The sequence below is a fragment of the Polistes dominula genome, unplaced genomic scaffold (assembly GCF_049000335.1).
Source record: "Polistes dominula isolate Pdom_NZ unplaced genomic scaffold, Pdom_raw_medaka contig_33, whole genome shotgun sequence".
NCBI classification, from domain to species: Eukaryota; Metazoa; Arthropoda; class Insecta; order Hymenoptera; family Vespidae; genus Polistes; species Polistes dominula.
Window position 1 is genome coordinate 499,231 of NW_028300998.1, and position 27,756 is coordinate 526,986.

At 27.1% G+C, this 27,756-nt stretch overlaps 1 protein-coding gene across 13 annotated transcripts; it reads right to left on the minus strand.

Moving 5' to 3' along the window:
• Nucleotides 1-10: 10 nt before the first annotated feature.
• Nucleotides 11-27,718, minus strand: Gr10 (gustatory receptor 10). 13 transcript variants are annotated; one of them, XM_089173699.1, is made up of 10 exons: nt 26,905-27,603; nt 24,368-25,146; nt 16,861-17,003; nt 13,979-14,151; nt 12,417-12,621; nt 11,678-11,781; nt 11,187-11,310; nt 10,576-10,748; nt 4,327-4,689; nt 11-329 (listed from the first exon to the last, which is right to left on the minus strand). In XM_089173699.1, exons 2-9 carry the CDS (start codon nt 24,799-24,801, stop codon nt 4,336-4,338), a joined length of 1,710 nt encoding a protein of 569 aa, XP_089029825.1. In that variant the 5' UTR covers nt 24,802-25,146; nt 26,905-27,603; the 3' UTR covers nt 11-329; nt 4,327-4,335. The 13 variants fall into 13 exon arrangements, with proteins under 13 accessions (XP_089029825.1, XP_089029826.1, XP_089029823.1 ...); XM_089173700.1 differs by having other exon boundaries at nt 11-367; XM_089173697.1 differs by lacking the exon at nt 11-329 and adding an exon at nt 27,668-27,718 and having other exon boundaries at nt 1,268-4,689; nt 26,905-27,388.
• Nucleotides 27,719-27,756: the final 38 nt, after the last annotated feature.

Below are 27,756 nucleotides of genomic sequence, written 5' to 3' on the forward strand. Positions count from 1 at the left end.
ATACCATATATTTAATATATTATATATTATATTTAATAATAATTTATAAATATCAAAGTTTTACTTTTGCATTTTTTTTTTTTTTTTTTAAATTCAACACAAACTATCTCTGGCAACTCAATCATTTTTTTGTTGTTGTCCCCTTTTATTTTTGTTGTTTTCGTTTGTCCCGAAAGAGAAGTCATTTTCTTCACGTATATAAAAGACGAGGTAATGTTCTATCTCAACGATCGAACCCTCTCGTACATGCTAGAAACCTTCTGAGACCTCTTATCATGTCACAAAGTGGATCCCTTTATGGCTTCTCTCTCGTTTCCTTTCCTTTTTTTCTTCGTCAGCAATAACATGAAACATTCCAATAAAACATCTACAAATTGAGAATGATGGAAAATCTCTCATCATACCTTGGTCAAGAGTTTATCTCATGTGTTTCTTGATTCCAAATTTCAAGGATAGAAGAACGAAAGCATTGCAAACTCTTCAAACGTGTTTCTATCTCGTGCGTAACAAGATTATCACGCTCGAATTTCTCGAATTAAAGGATTGTTCGGAACATTGGAAAAAAGACGAGAGCATCGTTTGATTTCTAATCGTTCTTTCTTTTCTTTTTGTTTTTTTTTTCTATATTATTAACCCCTTAATCAGCACGCTCGAATTAACTCGAGTTAACGAGCGCACTAATTCGGCCGATTTCCGCACGCTCGAGTTATGGAACTATGAACTGATTTATAATTTTAATAATCATCAATATGAAAAACTTATGAAGTTTCACTTATTGCTCTTTTCTTTTTTCAATATTGATTCATTCAAGAGAAATGTCATTTATTATTCTATTGCAGAAGTATCAAAGTTTTTTTTACCATTGTTTTTATTTAAACTACATTATTTACATTTACGTGAGCAAATGATATAATATCTAAAAAAAAAAAAAGAAAAAGAGAAACAAAAACAACACGAGAATATTAATTAAATATTTATAATAATATTAAATAATTATTATTTAATAAATATATTATTAAATAATATTATTATTATATTATATAATTATATATATAAATAAATAATATAATAAATATTATTTTCACAATTAAATATTAAATAAAATAAAATAAATAAATTCTAAAAATCGTATTAATTATTTTTTCATTTCAAAACGAAAGGATATTAAAAACAATGAATATGTCAAAAGTATATTTAAATCATTAAATATATTATAATGAATAAATTAACGTTAAATAGTCCAATTGACAGGAATGTCACAATAATATATATATTATTAATCTTTATTCAAAATACACGGACACGATATGCTTTACACAAAGTAAAGTATAAATGATATCTCCGAAGTTTCACGATACTTCTTAAAGCTTAACATTTTATTTAACCACGCACAGTCGATATATCGTAATCGATGTTTAACACGTTCGTAACGGGGGGCCTGAATTTTTATACCATTAATGTACTATACCACTAAATGGTTCAAATCGTTGTATGTATGAACGCGTTAATAAAAATCCAATTGTTCGATTTGATTCAAAATATAATGATCGAATATGCAATAGTATCGTTGAAAGGAAAAAATACCATGAACAAATATTTACATGGTCTGTAATTGATAGTATAATATTAACAAGTTTCCTCGGAATCTTGGAATCCTTTAAATGAAATAATTGCTTATCGAGGATCAAATTAAATCATTGGAAAAGTTTTCATAATGAAAATACTCGTTATCGTTTTATAATTAATTAAAACATCAGATACAATGCTTCTATTTATTTTTTCGAAATTCTTCTCCTTCTTCTCTCTCTCTCTTTCTATCACGTAATTCCGACATCGTATTTACACCGATATATTCTTCGATCGTATCTTCTTCCAACCGATCAATAAAAGTTCCGATGAAAACTTAACGGCGAATAACGGCTAGCACGAGGAGACATTAAATCATGTTATTTTTTGATGTAACGATCAATCGGTAATACGTAGATATAATACTACAAGGTTATGTTAACCATTTGACCTAGACGCTAAGTTCAAGATGGCGGTGCCTTGCGCTATGTTTTAACCAGCGCTACAGTGTCCCATTCTCACATTTCGAAGTGCTTCCGTAAAACCAAGATTTTGACATGTTTAAAATGTTTTTTTTGCTTCGGAACCAAGTGCATATTGTTTTTAGATGTCTAAAGTACACTTTAAGCTAAAAAAAAAGTCGATTTTTTGACAATTTTACAGTGGTGTTACCCCTAAAGCAGCGCCTCAGTGTGTGGGTAGGTCCTATTGGGATCTCTAGCACTTGAATACGCTATTTGATGGCTAAATTCAGAACTAGAGCAGTTAGGAGGAATTGCTGACAGTTGATTTAAACTACACAATATTTATATGTGGAAATATTTTATATTTTTAATTTTATAACTTGCACCAGTTATTTCTTCATGTAGATTATCTTTAATATGTGTTGAAGAATATTTTATTATTTCATTTCATTTACAATTACGACAATAATAAAAAGAGAATAAATAGGCTGGACGTAAGAGAGAGAAAAAAAAAGAAAAAAAAACAAACAAACAAAAAAAAGAACAAAAAAAACGACAAGGGAGTCGTTTCCTTTTTTTTTTTTTTCGTAGAAACAACCCATAAAACTCGCGATCACTCTCGCGTTAATTTCTTTTCTCTAGCCGCAACCGGTAATTTAGCACGTTAGATCGTAAAACTTCAAGGTAGGAAGAAATAAAGCTTCCTTTCTACCCTTTCCAAAAAAGCTAATGGTTTGTTATTTTCCTTACTTTTATCCAATACTTTCGCACAATCCTATCACATGCGATATATAACAATCAAGCTGACCACAATATTTCGAATAGAGTGAATTTCATTTGAAACGTCGGGAATCAAGTTCAATTCGATTTCGATTTTTTTATCGAACGATTGATCAATTAATTTATTGAATTACTTTTTAAACGTTCATCGTTGGATAAACAATTATTTAAATTGCAATAAATGAGCCGTTTATTTTGAAAATCGTCTAACTCCATATATGTTTGAATGGAGATATTGAAAGGGTTTGTGTTTCACAATGCAATTAAAAATAAAAGTACTAGATACTAATGAGTCATACTACTTGAGTGTATCTAAAGGAGTTCAATTTAGAGTTCCCTGTTAAAATAATGGCAATTATTAAACGAATAAAATATGCGTTTTCTTATCAAGAATGGAAATAGGTCACTTTCAAAGTTAACAATCTAATTTGTTATAAAATTTTGAAGAAGCCCAAATCCTTTGAACATAAATTAAGGTGATTTAAATTGAAAAATAAAAAGAATACTCAATTTATTTGATATATATCTTTAACAACATTTCAAAAACATTATTTAGATGATTCTAAAGATTTGATAATTACATCAATTACAGAACAATTTACTGTTCATTTACATTTTGCGTGTGTGAAAGGGATTTGAAAGAAATCATGATATTCCAGTGGTATATGTCGCAATAGGTTCATTATGTCCTTGAATTTTGCTGTTGTAATTTGTCTGATATTTTTATACAGTAAGTGTCAATATAATATTGTCAAATTTTTTTAATCTACCCCAGACATGGTAATAAATTCAGGATTTTCAAATTTTCATTCTTCATGTCATCGATGTCTTATAGAAAATTTGATATGGTTCATTTTTGACAAAACGTATTCAAACATATTTTTAATCAATTTATCGATTCTCCGTAAGAATTCTGTAAAGGTATTAAAATATACCTTTTCTAATAATTTGGTTCATACCAAAATCTTCTTGTTTCATTTCATGTACAATAAAGTTCTTACCTTTCCGGTATTTTCTGATAATATTACAATAATCTTTGGGGGATAAACGATAAGTAATTTTTTTTCAATGCCATTTTTACCACGCCAAAATCTCTATCATTACGTGTAATGACGGATAATCGAAAAATAATAATTGACAAATGGAATTAGGCCACTTTCAAAATAAACTTTATCATCGTTTCATTAATCAACAAATTTTCGTGTTACCAAATCTTCATGATTTTATATAAATAATATTAACAAATTACTCTTTCAAATGAAAAGATTATGTAAAAATGTAATTTAATTAAGGTAACAAATTCAATTTTTTGGGGGGGGGTGGGAATGGAGTTAAGCCACTTTCAAAATAAACGGCTTATTATTAATGTTACATTTGACGTATTTAACAAAATATTATAATAAAAATAAATAAGAGCCAATTAAAAATGAATGAACGTAAATATACAATATATTAATACGTATTGTTTTCAATTAGTTTAATTAAATTAGAAATTTGAATTTTGAATTAGAATCACCTGGAATAATTAATTACAGCGTCGATCGTCCATAGTAACAAGAGTTGATTGACGTGGTTGACTTGCTTCAGCATCATTCTTGTTATAACTCTGATGTCTGTCTCCAATAACGTCAACTGGTTTGGGTTCTATTTGCATTTGTGCTGGTCCCCCAAGATTTCTCAACATGTAACATCGACGATGAGGACTTTTCTTACTATAAAAACTATTATAGCCACTACTTGATGTAGCTGTTTCATGAGCTCCCATTGGAATACAGCAAATAGGCAACATCTTTCTTTGACGCAGATAGGTTCGTTTGTTATCACCGACCATACTGCATCCTCCACATGCATTACCACCCATCATACCTCGATGAATATCCTGCAAAAACATTTCCATCGTATATCGATATTAAATATGCAATCATTAGAAATGATTTTTTAGTTTCAACTTTATCTTTTAGAAACTGATTTCTTTTCTTCTGCTTTTTTTTCTATGTCGAAAAAAAACATCCAATTCTATAACACGTAAAACTAACAGTTTTAATTAACAAAATGAATTGTAAAAATGAGAAAAATACGCGATACTTAAAACTCTTTGCACTCCCTACGTCGAGAGTATCAGTTTTTATCTCAAAAAAAAAAGAAAAAAAAAATAACATCCTACATTTGAAAATTACGTAATACAACAACTGTCCATATAAAACAGATATTTAATTAAATTAAATTTTTTTTTTCTATCTTTCATTACATATTTAAATTGCCATATTTTTCAGTTAAAGTAAACTACGGATAAAACATTTTAAAAAGCATTGAAAACTGCCGAGAAGAAAATGAAAATTTAATACGAAGTGCAAAGGGTTGATAAATCTACGTTTATAATTATTCATTCGAAATTAAAGCCAATGATAAAAGAATATGATACGTTATTCTCTATATTATCGAGAGAACGTATTTATATGTAATTCTAAAAATATTACTAACATAAATTATCGATATAATTCAATTTTTCGTTAATAAACAGTTCAATTTTACAAAATAATTCAACAGAAGTTTAAATTACTATTTCGTTTGAAAAACGTTAATATTAAAAACGTTAATTTTCAGCCCCACAATCTGTTTGACAGTCACGAAATTGCTATAATTTTAAATACTGAATGTTGGGAATTTGTATTAGGGTGTCGCTTGATAAAATCGCAATATTCTCTTTCTCTCTCTCTCTCTCTTTCTCAATCTTCCTCACGAATAACACGAAAGCTCGTAAATTGAAGGAACATTCGCCATATTGATCATATAAATTCCACACAAAAAAAGCCTAATATTAACACACTATAGGCGGGTCGGGTATTTCTACCCGTTCCACAGACTGACGTTGGTCGGCGGGTCGCGTATTAATACGTTTTATGCAGAACCTAAGCTAAGTTTCAGTAAAACACTTACTAATGCTTGCTTTTTTTTTTCATTGTCACTAATTTTTAAGCAGGAATGATGTTTTTGGTTGTTTTTTTTTGTAAAGCCTGACCAGTGTTTAGTCCTAAATTTACGAATTTTTAAGAAAAATTAATAATTTAATGAAATGTGCTATTTTAACGCTGCAAATTTTGTGCTTACAAAGTAGCATAAATTTAGTTGATTGATTTTGATAGTATTGAGTTTAAGTTTTCTTACATCCTCGAAATACTATTTGATAGCTATTATTCAAATTTCATTGAAATCTTATTATTAATTGTGAAGATATAACATGTTTTGTAAAAAGTGCACTGCTTTCATATTTCGCTTATTTTCGGCCGCTACACGCGTGAGTCAAGCTCATGACGTTCATTATTTACATTTAACAATTATAACGAGAAATCTATTATTATTAATTAATTAGATATTACTGTCTTGTTATTTCTTGATTACATATAGAAATATATGTTGTAATTCATAACATTTCGCATGTATAATAAACACAGAGAGATATGTACGTATGATGAAAGGGGTTTCTCCTAATATTAGGGATGTTTATGCTACAGGGATGTATAATATCTAGCTGTATTTTGTAATTAGTAACATCAAACAATAATAATAAAGCCATGAATTGTAGAGATTCGAGCAATGTGTAGAATTTAATACATTAGGCGAAAATTGATCTTACAATTAATTCTCAATTTGTAATTCCCTTTATTAAGAACCCGTCGTAAGATTTCCATCTTAAATTTCTCATTGTATTTATATTTTAAAAGAGAACATTTCTGTTTCTCGAAACACTCTCTCTCTCTCTCTCGCTCTCTTTCTCTCATTTATACAGTTTTTAAATTCTTTCATTGATTATTTCATGATATCTGATTTTCAAATGATTGTTCTAGAATCAAATCGAATTTTTATTATTTGTCACATAGACAAATCAATGTTTTATTTTCTTCTATTGAAGATGAACAAACATTCGAAGCTTAACGATTGGATTGCATAGGTCAATGTGTCTAGACACCTTAGAATTTGTTCTGATTAAAGAGGTTATCAAAGAGACGAATGAAACCTTGATACTTAACTGTATAATTCGCATCATAGAAAGAGATATACGTAGACATATGTATAAATTTATCTACGAATAAGATTCTTTTTTCAAGGGTAGATCCAATGAATGTGTTTTTCTCTTCTTCTTTTTGTTTTTTGTTTTTTACAAAATCAATATTAAATAAGTGACTTTTCTAGTTTTGACAAATGTTCATGTAATTTTTACTATTTCCATTTATTATTCCATTTTTTTTTTTTTTTTTACTACCTTTTCATCAGAGGAAAAAAAGTCAAAGAGAATACCTTTAAATCGTGAAACCGATATATCATTACCTTGATATTTCTCTACTAAAAAAGTTCCTTTACTTATCCTTCTTTATATTTGAAAATTCAAATGATCTTTTTTCATCGCAAAACTTTTTGCCATTTTTTCCAAAAAAGAAAAAAAGCTTCAGGATGAGAAAAAGAAGTTCGTAAATTTTTTACGTCGTAAAGATTCTTTCTTTTCTTTTTTTTTTTTTTATACGTTTTTAAATCTTGTTTGCATAGAAATTTGTTACTTTAAACATTTCTATACTTTAAAAATTTGTTAACCAAACGTAATTTAATATAATTGAAATATAACGATCGTTGATTTTTTAACTATCTTTTTAAATACAGTAAGTATTATGCATAGACATTATCTATAATGTTTATAGATAAAATAAAAGAAAGATAATATATAATAATATCTAGAAAAATAAATTTACAGATATAATAACAAAACAAAACGATCTTGAACGTTTCTTTATTTATTTTTATTATTCAAAGTACTTTGTTATTCTCATATTATAACTTTTCTTATTGTTATTTGATCGTACGATAATAATTTGTTAAGTATTATACTAAGTTGAAATATCAAACGAGATAAAAAAGAAATTGGTTGAAATTGTTCGTTTGATATTTTCTGTTCTTTTTTTGTTTTTTTTTTTTTTGTTTTTGTTCTCTTTCTTTTTCCTTCAACTTTATATTTGTTTCTTCTTACAAGAAATATTGTTTTTATAAGCACGGATTCGAGAAACTTTCATTTACCGGGTTTCTTCGTGCAACGATGTTGTGTCACTCCCGAAGCTTAACTGTCGTAATTTCATTGCTGACGGAGTAAACAGCAATAATGAATTTATCATCGTGGATATCTTGCATATGAACAAATCTCATCTTTTGCAGCAGCTATTTTCTAATAAATTCAGCTAAATGAAAACGACCAAAAGAAAAAGAAAAAAAAGTTTAATGTAATTATTTAACGAATAAATCATTTGAATGAAATCAACAATAATCCTAACGAGGTATCTGTTCTTTTTCAATCTTACTTGTTCGATAAAATTGTTAGACCGTATAATTATTTATTACGTTTCGTTTGTATTGAAAATATTGAATACATGTGTATTTAATATTTTGTAATATTTTCTGCTACTAGGGGTGTTTTAAAAAAAATTTAGATCCATGATGTCAAAATTATATAATTTTGTAAATCAGTAAAGCACCTTTTTGGGATATCCTATTCTTTAAAATATAAAACAGTTGAAAAGTTGGTTGGAGTTCATTTGCCAATAATTTCTGATTGAACGACCGTTATAAATCACTCGATTGATTTGCAATTACAAAAAGAAATTACGTTAGAGAAAAATAACAATTTACAGAATTTTGATCTGTTTATTAAGTAAATCATCACACATAACTATTTATGTAATTTACATATAATATCTATTTCAAGACTGTCCTATTTCCATTGAACGCATAACACATTGTACTCGATGAATATGTACTATCACGTTCGATGATACTTGTCAATAGAAATTGATGAAGAAGGACGAAACGTTTTCAGTTCGTCCTGGAGGACACGAAACGTCACCAATACTATCTCGTTGAACGATCGATTTTGTTGTTCTTGTCGTGAGATGCATTTAAAATCGTATCTTGCGGTAGTAGTATTTTGGAATAGACAATTCTTTTGTGTTATGATTTGTTCCTTTTGAAATGTAACTTTGTTATTTACCATTAGTTACAGCATTCTGTTGTAACGCAAACGAAAAATCGTATTAACAAAATAATTCAATGCTGACAAACTTCAAACTGCGCATACTTGTGCGCATGCTGTCAAAGCTATCTTATTTGAAATTTCTATATACAGGGTGAATCTTGTAACTGAGACGGATAATAACTTCTTTTGAAATAACAACAGAGAAAAATGATAAAGGAAAAAGTTATATGGCACATCACATGTTACCTTCCTATGAGCTTACTTTTTTTGAAAATGCATCTATGCACCCGCTAGATGCAGTTGCACTTATTTTTTTAAATGGAACTCTACTCTTTTTTTTATACTATTCGATTCTTTTCTTTATTCTGCGTAAAAAAGTATTGAGTGAAGGTCATCGAAATGTCAATAGTTTACGAGATATTTGAAGTTTTATATAAGTAATGTATTTTATTACAATAAATGTTCGAATGTTCCTCCTCCATTGCATTCTAAACACTTTCTAATGCGCTTTTTTTTAGAAATCGAGTGTAGGAGAGAGTATGACAGGTTCTGGAAGTTGTTAATTGTATGTGAAAGATCATTTGATCGATAGTTAAACGATAAAGATTTTAATTGAATATTATGCATGTTAATAAAACTGTAATAAAAATAGTTAATATAAAATATAGAAAAATAAATATAGTTCTGTGCACACAAAAAAAAATTAAAATTAGAAAAATGTGTACTACTTGTATACAGACACGTAGATACTTTTTTTTTAATTTATTATTTTCTTTCCTTCCATTATTAAAATTTTATATTGTCAGAACATCTAATATGGACATTCCCCCACATTGTACGTAATATAATATTATTCATTTTATGTTTGCTGTACTGTTCATTTATTACTTATATGAAATATTAATTTTAATAAAAGGAGAAAAAAAACATAAATATTATTACGTAAAAAGTTGATATTACTGTATTATAATATTATATTATATTATTAATATTAAAAAAAAGAAACAAATAAATTACTGTAACAATGGGTATAATTTTTGATTCATAGTAAAGAAAATAAAAAATAATGATCTTAAGTATAAAGGACGTAACGTCTAGTAGATGAGAATGATATATTTCTATTTTGATTGATTCTTTCCAATTTTTGTTAACACATTATCGTCGGGAACGTTGTGAACTTGACTCACGCGTGTAGCGACCGAAAATGAGCGAAATATGAAAGCAGTGCACTTTTTACAATACATGTTATATCTTCACATTTAATAATAGGATTTCAATGAAATTTGAAAAATAGCTATCAAATAGTATTTCGAAGATGTAAGAAAACTTAAACTCAATACTATCAAAATCAATCAACTAAATTTATGCTACTTTGTAAGTACGAAACTTACAACGTCAAAATAGTACATTTCATCAAATTATTAGTTAATAGATTTAGAACTAAACACTGGTCAGGCTTTACAAAAAAAAAAAAAACAATCAAAAACATCATTCCTGCTTTAAAAAATTAGTGACAATGAAAAAAAAACAAGCATTAGTAAGTGTTTTATTGAAACTTAGCTTAGGTTCTGCATAAAACGTATTAATACGCGACCCGCCGACCAGCGTCAGTCTGTGGAACGAGTAGAAATACCCGACCCGCCTATAGTGTGTTAATATTTATAACCAATTGTTAAATAAACAATTTTACGACATGGTTCGATGTAAATCATTCTTTATTTAAGATGGTACGACTAAATGAACTATGCTTACTTTATGGCGTGGCTTACGACGAGTCAGTCCACGTGATCTACAACGAAGAATCTCTGCAACGCTTCTTCGAAAGTTACGCGTCATAAAGCAATAAACGACAGGGTTGAGTGCACTATTTGCATGTCCTATGAAGAGACAATAGGACAGGGCATCTCTCACCGATTTGCCTTTATCTGCGAATAACATTAACATTTATTTATAACATATTTTATTTAAAACCAATTAATATCTTATCATAGAAATTACTTTTATTTTTGCTAATTTGAAGATCATTTTTATTTGTCTCTTATTCAAAACATAAATCAATATTTTGTTCATCAAAATAGGAAACTTAATTAAACATAATTATATAAGTACGTTTAATTATATTTATAAATACATTTTCATTAATTATCAATTACATTCTGATAACAAATCAAATATATAAGTGATAAATATTCAATATTTAATTGATTGTATGTGGGTGGGTGTGAATAACATTAAATTTTAAATAAAAGTTGTTAATTCCTTGAAACAACGCGCAGTACAAGAAATTTATCTATCGTTATGACTTATTTATAATTGTTCAAAATTTTAATAATTAACAAAATATATTTCATGAGAGAACTTACCGACTACTTTGAGATCGACGAGCAATCTAAGGACATTGTAAGGGAGCCAACAAAGGGCGAAAAGTACTGCGAGAAGCAACAATATCCAAGCGATTCGTCTTCTCTCACGTACCAGACGGAAATTCTACAAGCAAACAATTAAAAACTATTATTGTCTCTATCAAATAAAAAAAAAAAAAAAAGAAGCTTCTATCACATTAATCCGAGATCATTGGGGGGGGGGGGGAGAAAAAAATGATTGATCGTTTAATTTCAAAAAAGAAAAACACAAGGATAATCTTGCTTTAAGGAAAAAACAAAACATCATTTGTGCAAATCACACGTGTTACAAGTGAAACCTTCTTAAAGATTTATAATATAAGCTTATATTATTTATATAAATTACAAACAAGCGTTCTTTCAATTCAAACGGCGAACATTCAATCGACTATTGAATTCAACAGAAGGAAGAAACTAATAGAAAAGGAAATAAAACACTACTTTTTACTAACTTGTTGCGAGCTAGCACTACCCTTGACACTGTCACAGTCAAACGGTGGTTTTCTGGCACAAAGGGTTCGACCCATCATCGAATAAGCCAATATCACGACAAAACCTGACAAAGGAAGACATTATTGAGATCGAAACATAAAGACAACAAGCTACAGGTTAAAACCTTTATTCTAAGAATACTCGTTACGTCCAATTTTTATTCTACAAAGATTTTATTATAAAACAGTATCCTTATTATATTATTATAAATAAATAGAAATATAAAATTTACGTTTAGAATAAAAAATCTATTATAATTGTATATTTGCTATATTATTTATTATATTACAAAGACGGTAATACGTAATTTTGTTAATTGGATCAAAATTATTTTATTATATAAAAATTATTTTTTTATCTTCCAATTTATTTATATTTATAACGAAGATTCTACACTATCGATTACCGTTAAAAGAAGAAATGGCAAGTAACTTTCTTATACAAAGATTTCATATCATAATAATCTGTAGAATAATTATTTTATCTTATATAATTTTTAATAAGAAAATGAAATTTGATGTTCTATTTTTTGTTTGTTTGTTTGTTTTATCCTTTAATTCACGTTCAAATTTTCTTTGTCTGATATTCGTTGAAGAAAAATTATTTTGATTATCATTCATTCGTTTGCTTACACTGGCAATCAATCATTTATTATTATTGTTTATTTATGTTAAGCAATAAAATAAAAATAGTACATACCGGGAATAGCATAAACGAAAATAAAGCAGGCGGTACCAAATAAATCGGCATCAATACCAAGTGGATTCAAATCTTCTGAGCATATGTAAAATGCTGGTGGCAATCGTGAAGCTCGAGTATCGTTGCTTGAAAAATTTTCTTTCAACGCCCAAGAACCATGAAGAGTAATATTAACAACTTCTGTTCCAGGACTTTGAAGAGTCATCTGTTAAATGAGAAACAAAATGCAAAATTTCGTCTAATATTTTATGGATCGATAAAAATGTCACTGATGAATAATGAATTCTCTTTGTATTTCGTTTTTCATTCGTAATTTGGTTGTTATAACGAACAATAATAATAATAATAATAATATATTTCTATACTTTAATTGTTAACTATTATTATTTTTAGTAAATTTTTCGTTCAGAGATTATTGTTATTTTTTTTTTTTTTTTAATAATAAATACGAGAATTAGATATAATATGTCGGGATTACAAAGATATGTAATTTTTTTGTTATAAAAAAACATTTCAAAGATTTATTTATAATAGGATATTGTTTTTCAGGAAAAAATCTCGTTGTGAATGTTATATTTTCTTTTTGTGACAGATTTGCAATACTCATCTCGCTAGTATTATTGTTTAATATTTATACACCGAACGAATAATATCCGATTACTCTTTATTCCAATTGAAATTGAAACTAATATTCATTCGGTTCATAAGTTTTAATATTTTTCAATTGTAATTCTTTTTATTTTCATTATATTATTTCAAATGTTATATTCAATGACTTTGACAAATTAACCAGTTAAGTGCGTTGAGACGTGTATACACGTCGTACCAAATCTCTCCACTGCGGGCGGGTTGCGTTTGACTCGTGTATACTCGTCGTGTCAAATCAAAAAATACCATTCACTATAAAAACTCGAAATCTCAATAAAATGTAATTTTATTTGATGGTATGTTCCCTTTATATTACCAATACAATCTCTATGTATTTTATTTAAATTTATTTAATTTATTGTTATTTATAAGATGTGCGATGCCGTTTGCTCGAAAAAAAAAAAATGGAACACGCAAGGAAACAAGGTTTTTGGTGTACGACATGTGAAAGTTGCACTTTGCGTAATACCGTGCACACTTTGAAACATATCACACATACATAGCTTGAAATTATTCTAAACTATTTTCTTATTTTTCTTCTTTATTCTTCCTATCTTCAATTTTTCTTCTTAATTATCTTATTTTATTATTATTTGTTTTTTTTTTTCACAATTTTCAAGCTTTTGGTAAGAATAACGTATTCAGAAACGAATTGTTAGTTTTTGTGTTTGCTTGGACTTTGAATAAAAATATAATCCTTCCTCGTCCTTTTCGTCAAATGTATAATAATAATAATAATACCATTTGTCCTTGCGTTCGACGTGTATACACGTCGTTGCTTGTTTTTAATTCCGCAATAACCCTGTGGTGATGATAATCTTTTGAAACTAAATTGCCACAGTCAAAACTGGTTAAATTGGATTAATTAAAATAATAATAAAAAAAAAATGATAATAAAGGTAGATAAAACTTACTCCTTGTAATATAGGCACGAAAATACTCAAAGCTATTAGCCATAAGATTACGATAACGACTACGGTACTCTTTCGATTGAATACTCGTCGAAAAGCTATAGGACTTCGTATAGCAAGATACCTATCGATACTCATTGCAGTAATAGTGTACACCGAAGCAGCAACGGCCACTCCTGTAAAAAATAAATCAAACCACGATTATGCACTGCTCGATTAATCGTCGAAGGATCCACCTTTCTGTCACCTTTTTTTCCTTTATCATTCTAACATTTATCGATTACATTAGATAATAGAGTATATTAACAGTGCGGAAATTTGTTTTACGTGACCTTAATTTTGACGAAAATCACATGATATTATTTCTAACGATGATCAATGGTGTAACACAATATCAGATGTATAATATATTCGTCTAATTTTCTTCTTCTTCATAATTTCATAGTTTATAGCCCAAGAGCCCACGACGATCAGATCTTCGTTATTTTATAAAAACTGAAAGTTTTTCTGTGCATGTTCCCTATAAAGGTAAGAACGACCAGTGATTATAGAGTTTGGGTTATGGTTACTTAGGTAGGTAACAGGTAGAGTAGAATTTCGTAGCTACTTGTTAACCGACTAATCACTAAGTACTAAATCTGTTTTTAAGACTCCAAATCGTAGACACGTTAAGCCTTTAAGAAGGAAATTATACAACGTAAATGCATCATCATCTAATACAACATTCAAATGATTACAATCGACTTGAGATTCTCCTCGTAGTCAGTCCTAGGGTAGAATCATACTTCGAAACATGAAACGGCGCTAAATGTTCTTCCAATTATTTTTTGATTCGTTAAAGTATAAAGCTCAATTTTTGTATATTTTCTTCGGGATAACTTTAGATATCTCGTCATCCATTGCCGGGCACTTATGACAGTTGCTACCCTTTGCCAGACACCCGTAAACTTTAATAAATTACAATTATACTTTCGTTACAGTATAAATGCTAAATTTTATATATGAACATTAAAGGGTGTCTGACAAGGGGTTGCCACGATGTTAAGTGTCTGGCAATGAATAACATGATTTTTAATAATATTCTGAAGGTAATATCAAAAAATCACACTTTATTATTTGATGAATTTAGATCGGTATTTTACACACCTTTCCGTTTACCTGCTAAAGCCACTGTAACTCAAGTTTCATAATGGTTCATCGTTCTTACCTGTGTTGGGAACATGCACAGAAAAACTTTCAGCTTTTATAAAATAACAAAGGTCTGAAGTTCACAGGCTCTTGCTTTATTTTCTTTTTATTTCTTTCTTATTTCTTTTTTTTTGTTGTTTTTTAATAATAATAATCTAATGTTATTTAAGTTTGTCCCATTATCATAAACTAAGTTGAAGAAAATATCTTGGGATTGATAAAATTAGTATTTTCAATCATTATTTCAAACAATTTAATTTTTTTATTCTACTTCCCTCAGTAGACACAAATTGCAATAGAAAAAATAAAGTGAGGGAGAAGAAAGAAAAAACAATTTACAATAAGTGATAGTATATTTTAACGATAAACATTTTCATGAAAGATAACTTTCTAGATAACGGATAGCTAACATAAGATTTGACCTAAAAACGAGATAATGGAAAAATATAATACTTATATATATATGTATGTATATATTTCGAACTATGTTATCCAATCTTGATTTTAACCTTTAACAACTCAACTATGATTATTTCTGATATACATTTGACACTTTTATTTTGTTAATGATTAGATACATTAAAGTGAAACAACAAATCATTGTTCAATGAAAAAGGCTTTTAATTTTCTCTCGAAAAATGGATTTATAATAAAAATGACTATAGATACTATTAATAATAATGGGGGAAAAAAAAGCTTTTAAAAAAGTAAAGAGATAAGGAAAAAGATCAGGGTGATTTTTATAACGTTGATAAATCTAACGTTCGTCGATCACCAACCAACCAGTTTTAAGAAATATCAAATATAGAAGAAAAATAAGTAGGGAAGAAATGTGACAAAAAAAAAAAAATCTATAAAGTAATATAATTCAATAGATAGAAAATTGTAAGGAACATTTTTAAAATATGTTTTATTATTAATGTTATTATAGCAGAAAGAAAAAAAGAGAAAGAGAGAAAGAGATAAAGAGAAAATGAATGAAAGAAGGTACATTGTATCCTATTTTTAGAATTTTACACGTTAGTTAAATATTTGTTAAAGGATCATCATATGTCCTATGTATATTGAGGAGTAAAATCAACAATGAAATATTTATTCTCATCGTATCGGTCAAACTCAGCCCTTACCGGAAAAAGAAGCCCTTTTATATATAAAAAAAATTTACTTGATAGAATTCGTGATAAAAGCTTGGAAATATTTAGTTTTACAAGGAAAAAAGTTGCATTATGTCTTTCTTACGTTAGAAAAGGAAGAATGATGAGTGTTACAAATGGTATTCATATTTTTTTTACTCTCTCTCTCTCTCTCTCTCTCTCTCTCTTATTATTACTTTCCTTTTAAATTGCGAATATTATTTAATATGCAAATAAATAACGTTTTTTATTCGTTCTCTTTTATAAGAAAATGTAATAAAAAAAATATGATGAAAAAAAAGAAAAAGAAAAAGAAAACAGATCGATCTTATTCTCTTCGTTTATATTATATTTCATCGAAATGAAAAGAATTTCGTAAAGAAATCATTTTCAATGGATTTAATTTAATGCATGAAAAAGAGACTGGTATTTTTTTTATTTTTTTTTTTTTTTTGAAATAAATTATCGATAAATGTTTATCAAGGAACTTTATTAAATTGAAATGAAGAATTTTAATGATAAACGGTGCAAAAACCATCATCGAGTATAAATAAATAAATTTACCTTGTAAATATGAGGATAATTTACACATAACTTCGCCATAAATCCAGACGAGTGAAACAGCTTGAGTAACCGCAACTGGCATACAAATCATAGTTACCAATAGATCAGCAACTGATAGATTCACCACAAAATAATTTGTAACGCTGAAAACAGAAGAATGCTTGCGTACATATGCGAGAATATATATATATATAAATTATTATATATTATTTATTATATATTATACTTATAATTACATAAATATTTAATTTAATAATATTTATTAAATATTATATTTAATTTTATTTAATTAACTTTTTATTTTTTTATATTATATATATATTTTATATTATTATAATATTTATAATAATTTATAATAATTATATATTATTATTTTAAAAATTAAATATTATTAATATAATATTATTTAAATAATATTTAATTTAAAAATAATCATGTAATTAAGTTTATAATTACATACTTAATTATATACTTATTATATTATATATAAAATATAAACATGTGCTTCATTAGAATAATAAGCGATGAAATTCAACTGATGAAGTAAATACAGAGGGTCTCAGTAAAGTAAAATAAAACCCATATATATATACGAAGTTAACCTCACACAATAAATAAAGGTGTGGTGTAATAGTATACTCATGTTATGTATGCAGATAGCGAACACCTTGCGTTAACGTATACAATAAACATAGTAATTTCCTATTACTCGTTCTTTGAACTGTTAAAGGTTTTCTCTTTTAAATTCTTATTGATTCTAAAATATAATTATTCGAAATAACCCATTTATTCGCAGAATAATTACAGCAAAATTACTCAGTCATAATGAATAATATTGTAAGATTCGTGACAAAAGATTATTGAGTTGTTGGACTAACTGGAACACCTGGGGAAAATCGAACCATGGATTTTTTCTTTCTGGGTGACTGCTCTTTATCCATTGAGCCCATCGTCCAATTATTTCACGAATGATTATTTAAGTATTTGACATAGAGACCAAATCATCTCATTCATCTTATAATATTAATGTTTAAATCAAAATTATTGTACATTTCAATTAATCCTTCAACTTTGTGAAACTTTTCTGTTAAAAACGAAATGATATTTTTATTAATATGAATCATTTTGATAGAATGAAAGAAGAAGAAAATTATTAAACGTATATATGCGTCCTTATGTTGGTCCAAACAAATCGCTTTCGCCATAAAACTTATAGGGTTAAAATCGATCAATCGATTTTTGGAGATTCATTCAAAAATGTAACTGTATATTACTTCTATAGATAAAAATATAATAAAAAGAGAAAAAATAATTTATAATACAATAGATAAACATATTTCTTCCACTCGAAAAATTGTAATAGTGATTCGTTTGATAATTGTGCTGTGTTCATGAAAACGTATATGTAATTACTTTTTTTTACATGAATGACTTCTATTCAGTATAAAAAGAATAATTCTATAAAAAAAAAAAAAAAAAAAATGGTTTCCGTTCCGCATTGATATTTATATAAATGAAATTTATTCAATATCAAATAACCGATCACAATTATTTGACGTTGAGAATTTAAATAATTAAAGGAGCATGTGTTTTTTCTTATGGTATTTGCATCATTAGTATATTTATACCCATAACTTTTAATTGTATAAACCCTTATCGTGTTAATTATAATTAAAACACTTATTAAGACGTAATTTTCTTTTCTCGTTATTACATTTAAAAATTGTTTTCATTTTTATGTAATACTAGGGCTGCCCTGCCACACGTTGCTGTGGCTCACAATCAGTCCGATACACACGTCTTTCGCAATAAAATAATATTGCGAATTATAAATTGAGATATAAACTATCGTATCTTTCAAGTTGAATGAAACTGCACACAGTGTGGAAAATTTGATTAAAATTGGTTTAGTAGTTTAGGAGTCCATTGCGGACAAACAACGTGACACGTAATTTATATATATTAAGATTATCTTCTTCTTCTTCTTCGTCTTCTTCATCTTTCCAGTAGGAAGAAAATAATGATATACTTGAAATATATAACTTTATAGATGTTGATGCTATAAAGAAAGATATTTCCAATTTTACCAAACACAAAATCTGTATAAATTATTTTAAAAGCATGAAATTTTCCAAGACGTAACGAAAACAAATCAGATACGATTCAAAACGTTCCTGCTTTTGATAAAATTCGTTCGAAGAAATTGAAAATATATATATCTTATTTTGACTATCATGAAATATATTCTTCCTCTTAAATTATTTTATCTAAAATATATATATATATATATATATATATATTAAATTTCTTTTAATGTTTATAATAAAATATTGAAATGTAAAGTTTATTTATACTTGTCGAAAAGTATACATTTAAATATAATTTTAAAATATTTACGATAAGAACTTTATTTTTCATTTTTATTTATTTATTTTGAATATGGACGATAGAATGAGGATAATTAAAATTATGTAAGGAAAAAAGAAATAATAAAAAAGAACCATTATGACTTCTTCTTCTTCTTCTTCTTTCGTCATAGTTATCTTTAAACGAAGAACAAGAAAATTATGTAAACGACGTGATTAACCGTTGACTGCTGTTTACACTTTTGTAGTAACTGAGAATACAAAATATTTTATATTAATAAAAATGACTCTTTTTATATAATAATTAAAATTAATTATAATCGTTTCTATTATTTTCCAAAAACAAAAACAAAAACAAAAAAAATTAACTGCATTTTTCATCATTGCATTTTTTTAATTGCATTTTTGAAATCCAAAACGCATTTATATTCCACACTTTTAACATAGAAGTTATTATACAAAAAGACTCTTCCAACACTCAAACGGTTAATGTATATAAAAGTAGTTTCATCGGTGTGCGAAGATGACGAGACGAAACGGAGACTTCGTAACCCAAGGCGATAATTTTCGTTTGAAAAATAAGCCGGCAGCAATGTGTTTGCTTGAACGTTATTCTGTTCGTTCATTCGTGCATCTATTATAAATGCGTAAGTAATGTTTATTTGAACGATGCACCCGCTGCGATCAGAAATAAGCGCTTTACAGTTTGCTTTTTACATCCTCGAACACTTCTTCTTCTTCTTCTGCAACGTACAAGTTCTTTATCGAGAGAAAAATCCTCTTTTCCGTTGTTCATCGAATACTAATCTCTGAAGAATCTCTAAATTTAACAGATAACCTATTCACTGAGAAAATAATAAAGAAAGATAGAAAGAGAAAGAAGCTCCATGACTCAAGGATAATAATTTATCCTTGGTAAGTTCACTAGCATAAGTAATAATTAAACGAAACTTTATTAAATGAAGTTATTTTTGAACAAATAACTTTTAACTTACTTTTAGATATTATTCTTGTTTAATTCCTTTACGACGTATTGTGTGAACTTTTTTAACAAAAAAAAAAAAAAACAGAAAAAATTCGATGAGATTAAAAGAACGTGAGAGATGAAAACTCACGTAGAAGAAGAATCTTTAAGTTATCAAAGGTAACTTTTATGTAAAAGAAACAAAAAGGTTCATTCAAATTCTTTGCAAAACTCGTCGAGATTCCATTCATAAGATAAATGACAAATTTCTTTACAAAGAAAATGTAAGAAGAATTAATTTTCGAATACTACTACTTAATCGTTTTGAGTGTAGTTACGAAACTGCTGAAATTGTGTTTCACGTTGATCAAATATCGAAAAGTGTTATTGAAACAAGTATTAAAGCGTCGCTTTGTTGAAACAAAATTTTGTCAAACTCTCTTGTTTAATCGATTCATCCACTTGTCCAAGTCTTTTATCTTGTTAAAACTAGTTTCCAATGAAAATATATTTTACCTTGTTAGGTTGGTTTTACCAACGAAAATACACAAATATATCGTGTATGTGTATTAAGTCTGAGTATGAAATAAACTTCCGGTAACGAAATACAAAATCCCCTATTTTTGCTTGTGTCCATTATTCCTTCTTAACCTAATAATAAGAATATCTTTTATCTTATTCTGTCTTTGATCAAACCGAACAATATTGTTATTCCCGTGTGAATGACGTCATTTGATGATTCTTCCATTTTATCTGTCAATTTTATACACAAAGTATCGCAGTTGTCCGAAATTTCCCAGTATTTACGTACAAACGTTGTTTAACATTTCCTCATTGATATCCACACATGTAAATTTAGTATTTATCAAATGCGTATGTCATACTGCGTGTCTTTGTAATAAAACTGACATTATTTATATCAAAGAAACTTAATATCGAAACACATTTTATTCAAATAACTCGTCAAATTCAAATACCATATTCACCCTATTTCGTATATTTAACCTTTCTATTGGAAACCATTATATTATTTACATCGATTATTAATATTCTATTAATTAACCAATAAATATCATCAAGAAGTAATCATTTGACTTCTTAAACACCCTTAATTGTTCAAATTGTTTGTTACGAATAAATAATTAACAATGATATATTACATAGAAATTAATCAATAATATAGTATATGAAATGAAGCTTACTCGGAAATAATTATTCCTAGGATAGAATTGACTATTTTATTTATTAGAAAAATACTTGTGATCGTTTTTTTAAATCCTTTTTTAACGCTAGATACATCCAGACCAGTCATTTTGACTGGACGGGGGCCATTTTAATTTAAAATTTCTACTTCATGTGACATTTAATTTCTATAAATAATTAAGCGTATTGTTATTTAAAAATGTCTATAAATCCATTTATCAATTAAAATTATTATTGTTAAACATTTTGGATTATTTTTTAACAGTTTGTTGACCGGTCCTGAGTTAATTCGTGTTTCTGTGGCCGAGCGTTGCGCTAACCGGTCACGAGTTAACTCGTGATGCACTTTTTGTTCTTATCACGCTATTTAAAAGGAAAACGCAAAGAATATAAATATTACAATAATAACAGATTTTGTTGTTGTACTATTGTTATATTGTTTATCATACGAAGAAGAAATATTGAATGTCTAATAATAAGTAAAATTTATGAAAAATTACTTATATTTTTCAAGTGAAAACTTCTTTAGAATGGGTGTGATTAAAACAATGTAACGAAGCGGTAGGCGGCTATGTAACGGAGCAGTGGGAGCCGATGAAACGACCGCGATACTAAATAAGAAGAGAATACAATTATCCTAGACCAGATAATTTTATTTTGTATTCGTCTGATTCTCTCGAAACTTAGTTTTTTTTGAAGATTTCACTTTTAACACGTGTGATCTGCACACATGTTTTGTACTTTTCAATTCAATTACGAAGTAATAGCCGGTGACATTAGAATAAAATCTTAAAAAAGTAGTCGATCAACAAAATGTCAAAAGTAAATAAAGACTGGAAGCCTCCTCAAAAAGCATTTTTTTTTTATACACCAGTCATTTTAACTAGTATGATAGAAATAGTTATACTAAAAATAGTGGTACATCTAATGTTAATAATAGATTTAAATATGCATCAATTTACTAAACAATTGATGATGTATTTTAAGAAGATATTAACCATATTATTTCAATAACGGATATTAACTTTTTGATTTATTATCGTTACAGCGTCAAACAAAAAAAAAGAACAAAATCTGATAACACAATAGTTTAGAAAAATAGTTTTGATCATTTTTTTTTTTTACAATCATTTTAATGTACATTTAGATGAACATTGACTTACTAAATGATCGATGATATTTTTAAGAAGTAAATTATCTGATCGGTAAAATGAATTTCTTTATTTATTATTCTTAGCACAATTAAACGAAGAAAAAAGAAAAGAAAAAATAACAAAATGAGCTCTAATGGAAAAAAAAAAAACTTGTTCTTTTTTTTTAACTTGTCTCGAAAAAAATTTCTATAAACATCGACTTGTTAAATAATCGATAATGTATTTAGAAAGAAAGCATCAATCAATAAATAACTCATTTATTTATTATGGTTACAACATCAAACGAAAAAAGAAGAAATGAACTTTAACTGTAAGTACAAATCTTTTTTTTTCTTTCTCATTCTCTCTCTCTCTCTCTCTCTCTCTCTCTCCCTCTCTTCTTTTCCACGTGTATTTCGACACACGTCGGACTTTAACATTCAATCGAAAGAAAAATAAAACTTGACGATCTCTTTATTTTTCTTCTTGATTTTTCTTTTTTTTCCTGTCTTATTCCCAGCCATCTTTCTTCTATCACTCCCTCTCTCTCTTTCTCTCTCTCTCGCACTCTCTCTTTATTACTCTTCCTTTTCTCTTTCATTGATTTGCACACACGTTCAAACTTTTATCCTCATTCGTCTAATTTGAAAAAAACGAGGGTATCCTTTTTCCTGTTTCTTTGAAATATTTCATTCGAAAAAAATAATCTAAGCAAATTTCTATACATTCTATGATTGCACTTTGTACGATCAGTTACTTCAACTGACACGTGAGTTATAAATAAAAAAAAAAAATGATACTTTTATCTACTTGTCCGATACACCCGTTTCAATACACCATATTTCTTGATTCTTTGTATATACGAAAAATACAAGAAAAAAATTCATCTACTTTATTAAATGCATTGTAAAACTTGCTTGCACGACATCGTATTATACAGTTCACATGTAAAACTAGATTTATGTTACTTTTTATGACTGTGTTCTTTTTTTTCCCCTTTTTTTTTTTTTTTGATATGTAAAATCGCATAACATAATGGAAGAACGATGACTCATATTAATTCTTAACAAATGTTTCTTCGAAAATTTACAATTAGTTGACCCAGTTTTGAAATATCATTCATAAATATTGATAAATCATAAATGATGTGTAAATGATAAATGATAAAAGAATCATATTTTAAAAGTACATTATTCATATTATGTTATTCTCATCGATTGATAAAAAAAAAAAAAAAAAATTTGTGCAAATCACACACGGTAAAAGTTGAAACCTTCAAAGAAACCCACAAGCTTCGAGACGTGAATATATCGAAACAATTGAATTGTAATACAGTGCCATTTATTGAAAGAACCTTACAGAACCTAGATAACCTCTAAAAATTGTGCTATGTGTTAAGTTGGAAATGTCATTAAAATAAGTTGAGTATTTTTGGAATTATTAGTGGACAAACATATTGTTACACTGAATTTTTATCTATAGAATTTTATTAATTAATTAATGATTTTTGTTTCATCGGTTTCACGTTCTTCCGTTTCACGATTTTCAAAATTACATCCTGATTCTAAAGAAGTTTTCACTTTAAAAAAGCCATTCGATTAGCCAAATCGATTAAATTATATAAAACGAAAAAAGTCGAGAAAATTGATTGATTTATTATTTAACAATCATAAATGTTTATTTATTAACGTTGAGCTTAATTATTAACCAAAATTTACCATAAATATAAGTTAAATATTGATGAAATTACTTTAACAATAAAATTTGTTTGAAAAATGAATATAAATCAATTATGACCTATAAATGGTTCATATTAAATGTACATACAAATAAGTACATACCTTCTCATATAGTGATACTTGAAGACAACGGCAATGACCAGTGCATTAGCTGTAAAAGCTAACGCAATGACAGGTACATAAAGAGTAATTAGCAAATAATTTGGTTGTACATCATTGAAACTATCATATAAATCCCACAGTATATTGGTTACAATTGCATTTTGATCATAAGCAAAAGTAGCAGTTGTTGGAGTTGTTGTTGTTGTTGTCGTTGTCGTTGTTGTCGACGTTGTCATCGATGTTGTCGTCGTCATAGTCGTCATCGTCGTCATGATTTTGCCAACGAATGGTGTCATTGAAGGTGTATTTATCATTGACATTGTCGTTGAATTTCCATTTAATATATCAGGATCGAATAAAAAATAATCACGAAGGGAACGTGTCATAGTTGTTATTGCCGACATTGAAATACTTTCAGTGTTCCAAATGATCATCAGCAAATTATATCACTTTCACACACCCTATTGAATTTTTTCCACTTTCTTTTACACTTTCTTTCTTTTACTTTTTTTTTTCTCCAAATCCTTTTGTACGCAAGATTAGATCAGCATAATCTCACAAAAAATTTCCATTACCGGAACACAAACATAGTGAAGGTAGGTAGAGTAGCTTGTTCGTTGTGTATACCTAAAGATCTTTTAACCTTTGACATTTTCTTTTTTTTTTTTAAATGGGGGTAGAAGCAAGGAGTTGTAATAGTCTTTATTTTCACAAAATAAAACTTTACTTTTATTCAATGATTAATAATCCTTGATAGATAATTATTGAAAAATATATCTCTAGAAATATTATTAAAAATGTATAATGACGAACTTATAAATATTTTTAATAAATGAAATAACTCTAGAAAATATCTAAAATGTCATATTTTCTTGTTAAATTATTAAACGAAATTTAATCATACAAAAGGATTTGAAATAATCAAAGTATCAACTCCATTAGTTTTTAGAATTAATTAACAAAGTTAATATATAACTGATAACATTAACTTGAATAATAATATTATAATTAACAAATGTAGTTAAAGATAAATTCAGAAAATGATAATATTATATTAATAATCACGAATTTGAATTATTTCAAATGTTAATTGAATTTTTTTTTTTTTTTTTTTTATTAAAATTTACCTTCAAATATATTTCTTTGATAAAAATTACATATTTTTATGTAAATACTTTTCAGATAAAAATATGGTAAATACGTGCTATAGTTGATTAGAAGAGAGAGAGAGAAGAAAAATACATCGGACATATTTTAAATTAAGGTAAGTCAGAAAATGTTTCTAACATGTGTTTCGTCCGGAAGAGTCATCAGTAAATGAAAAGGGCGTCCTCTTTTCTCTTGACTCGATTTTTTCCGAGCATTTAGAAAATAAATATAAAAAAATATATATATATATATAATTCGTTCGAGTGCAAAAGTTACTTTAATCTTAATCTTATATCTAAATTCTTGAAAAAAAAAAAAAAACCGTACAAACTTTGACAAATAAGAAAATTTGTTAACATCGTTTATTATATTCATAAACGTTTGTCAATGTATTGTGCGAATTTTAAAATGAAATACACTCTGAATCTGAGAACATCATCCGTTATAGTCAATTCTTTCTTTTTCAATCCAATAGGTGTCAAATTCATTTCAAACGAAATTGATTTTTCAATTCCGATAAATTCACATTTCTCTTCTCTCCTTTCTTTTTCTTCTTCTATTATGATTATTTTTCTAATAATTCCTCGTCTTTGTTCTTTCGATTTCTTTTAAAGAGTATTAAAAAAAGGATCATTGAATTTGAAGTGATCGCTTGTTTTAATAAAAAAAAAAAAGTTCTCATACTTGTTAATTGGACCAAAAATTTATCATAAAATGAAATATATAATATTCCTTTGACGAGATCAACCGGATTAGAGACAATCAATCAAATTCGGTACCGTAAAAGACTTAAACAAATTATTCACGAACCAATGGAGACGAAAAAAAAACGTGGAATACATTTTTTTTTTTTTAAATCCTTGTACTACAAATGCATAAAAGTTAATAATTTAAAATTTACGATTACTGTTATCTGATATCATAGTGGTAATTTTCTTCATATCCTTGAATGTGAGAGAACAAATTTTTAATAAGATTCGAATATATTCAACCTACACTTCGCTTAATTGATACGACGATATCGAAACAAATTTTTTTCTCTTTTTGTTTATCTTCAATTTCATTTGAAACTATAATACTGCATTCCCAATTAATTTAAAGTGCGTTACATAAATAAAAAACGATTCATCGATAATAAATAAATACGATACTACAAAAATTAGGTAAAATCAATTTGTTAACAAAAGAATTATTTTATATTCTTTTAATATCTACGAATTGAAAACTTTCCATCCACATGGATATTATATTATATAATTTTTATAATATTTATATAATATATATAAAATGTAAATATAAACTATATATTGTTTCTATCTATTTAATTATTATTATTATTATTATTATTATTATTACTACTCGAAAAAAAAATCAAATGAAATACTTACACGTATATACCCAAAATGGAATATCTTTTATATTCAAAATATGATATTATTTTAATAAAATGAAAAAAAAAACAAACTTTTATCTCAATAACATATGTATCACAGAAACACTATCTATTATAACTTTGATCATTGTTTATTTTCCTGAAAGATATAAATAAATAAACCCCATATCAATATAATTAGAAAATTCTATTCAGTATTGCACTTGAGCTAACACTGTCCTACACTAATGCATCATAATAATGATATGTATATAATTTAAACCTCAATCAATAATAATAAACACACACACGCACACACAATTAACATTTACAATAACCGTAGAGAAACTCTTCCACGTTTATCGAACTAATCATCGTCATCACCGATAAAAACGTTGCAAAAATTAATCTTTTTTTACGATCGCCATGTTCGATTTTCATTAGATCCTAATTTTCGAGTCAGCATTTTTATTTCTTCACGATTTTCTTCATCTCTATTTCTATATTTCTCTCTTTCTCTATCAATCTCTTTTCTTTTTTTTTTTTTATTATTATTCTCTATCTCATTCAAAAAAAAAAACAAAAAAAACAAAAAAAAAAACAAGGAAGAAGAAAAGATGACAAATAAGAACAAAATAGAACAAATTTAAAATACAAGTATAGAGTATTATATGTAAAAAAATAAAAATAAATGAATTAACGATATATATATATATATATATATATATATATATATATATATATATGTATGTATGTATGTATTTGTGAATAATATTAACGCGTGTAAGAAACTTTTTTTCGAGGGTTAACGACAACGACAAAGCAGAAAGAAGAATCGTGGCATACTGGAGGGAAGAGAGAATCGTGA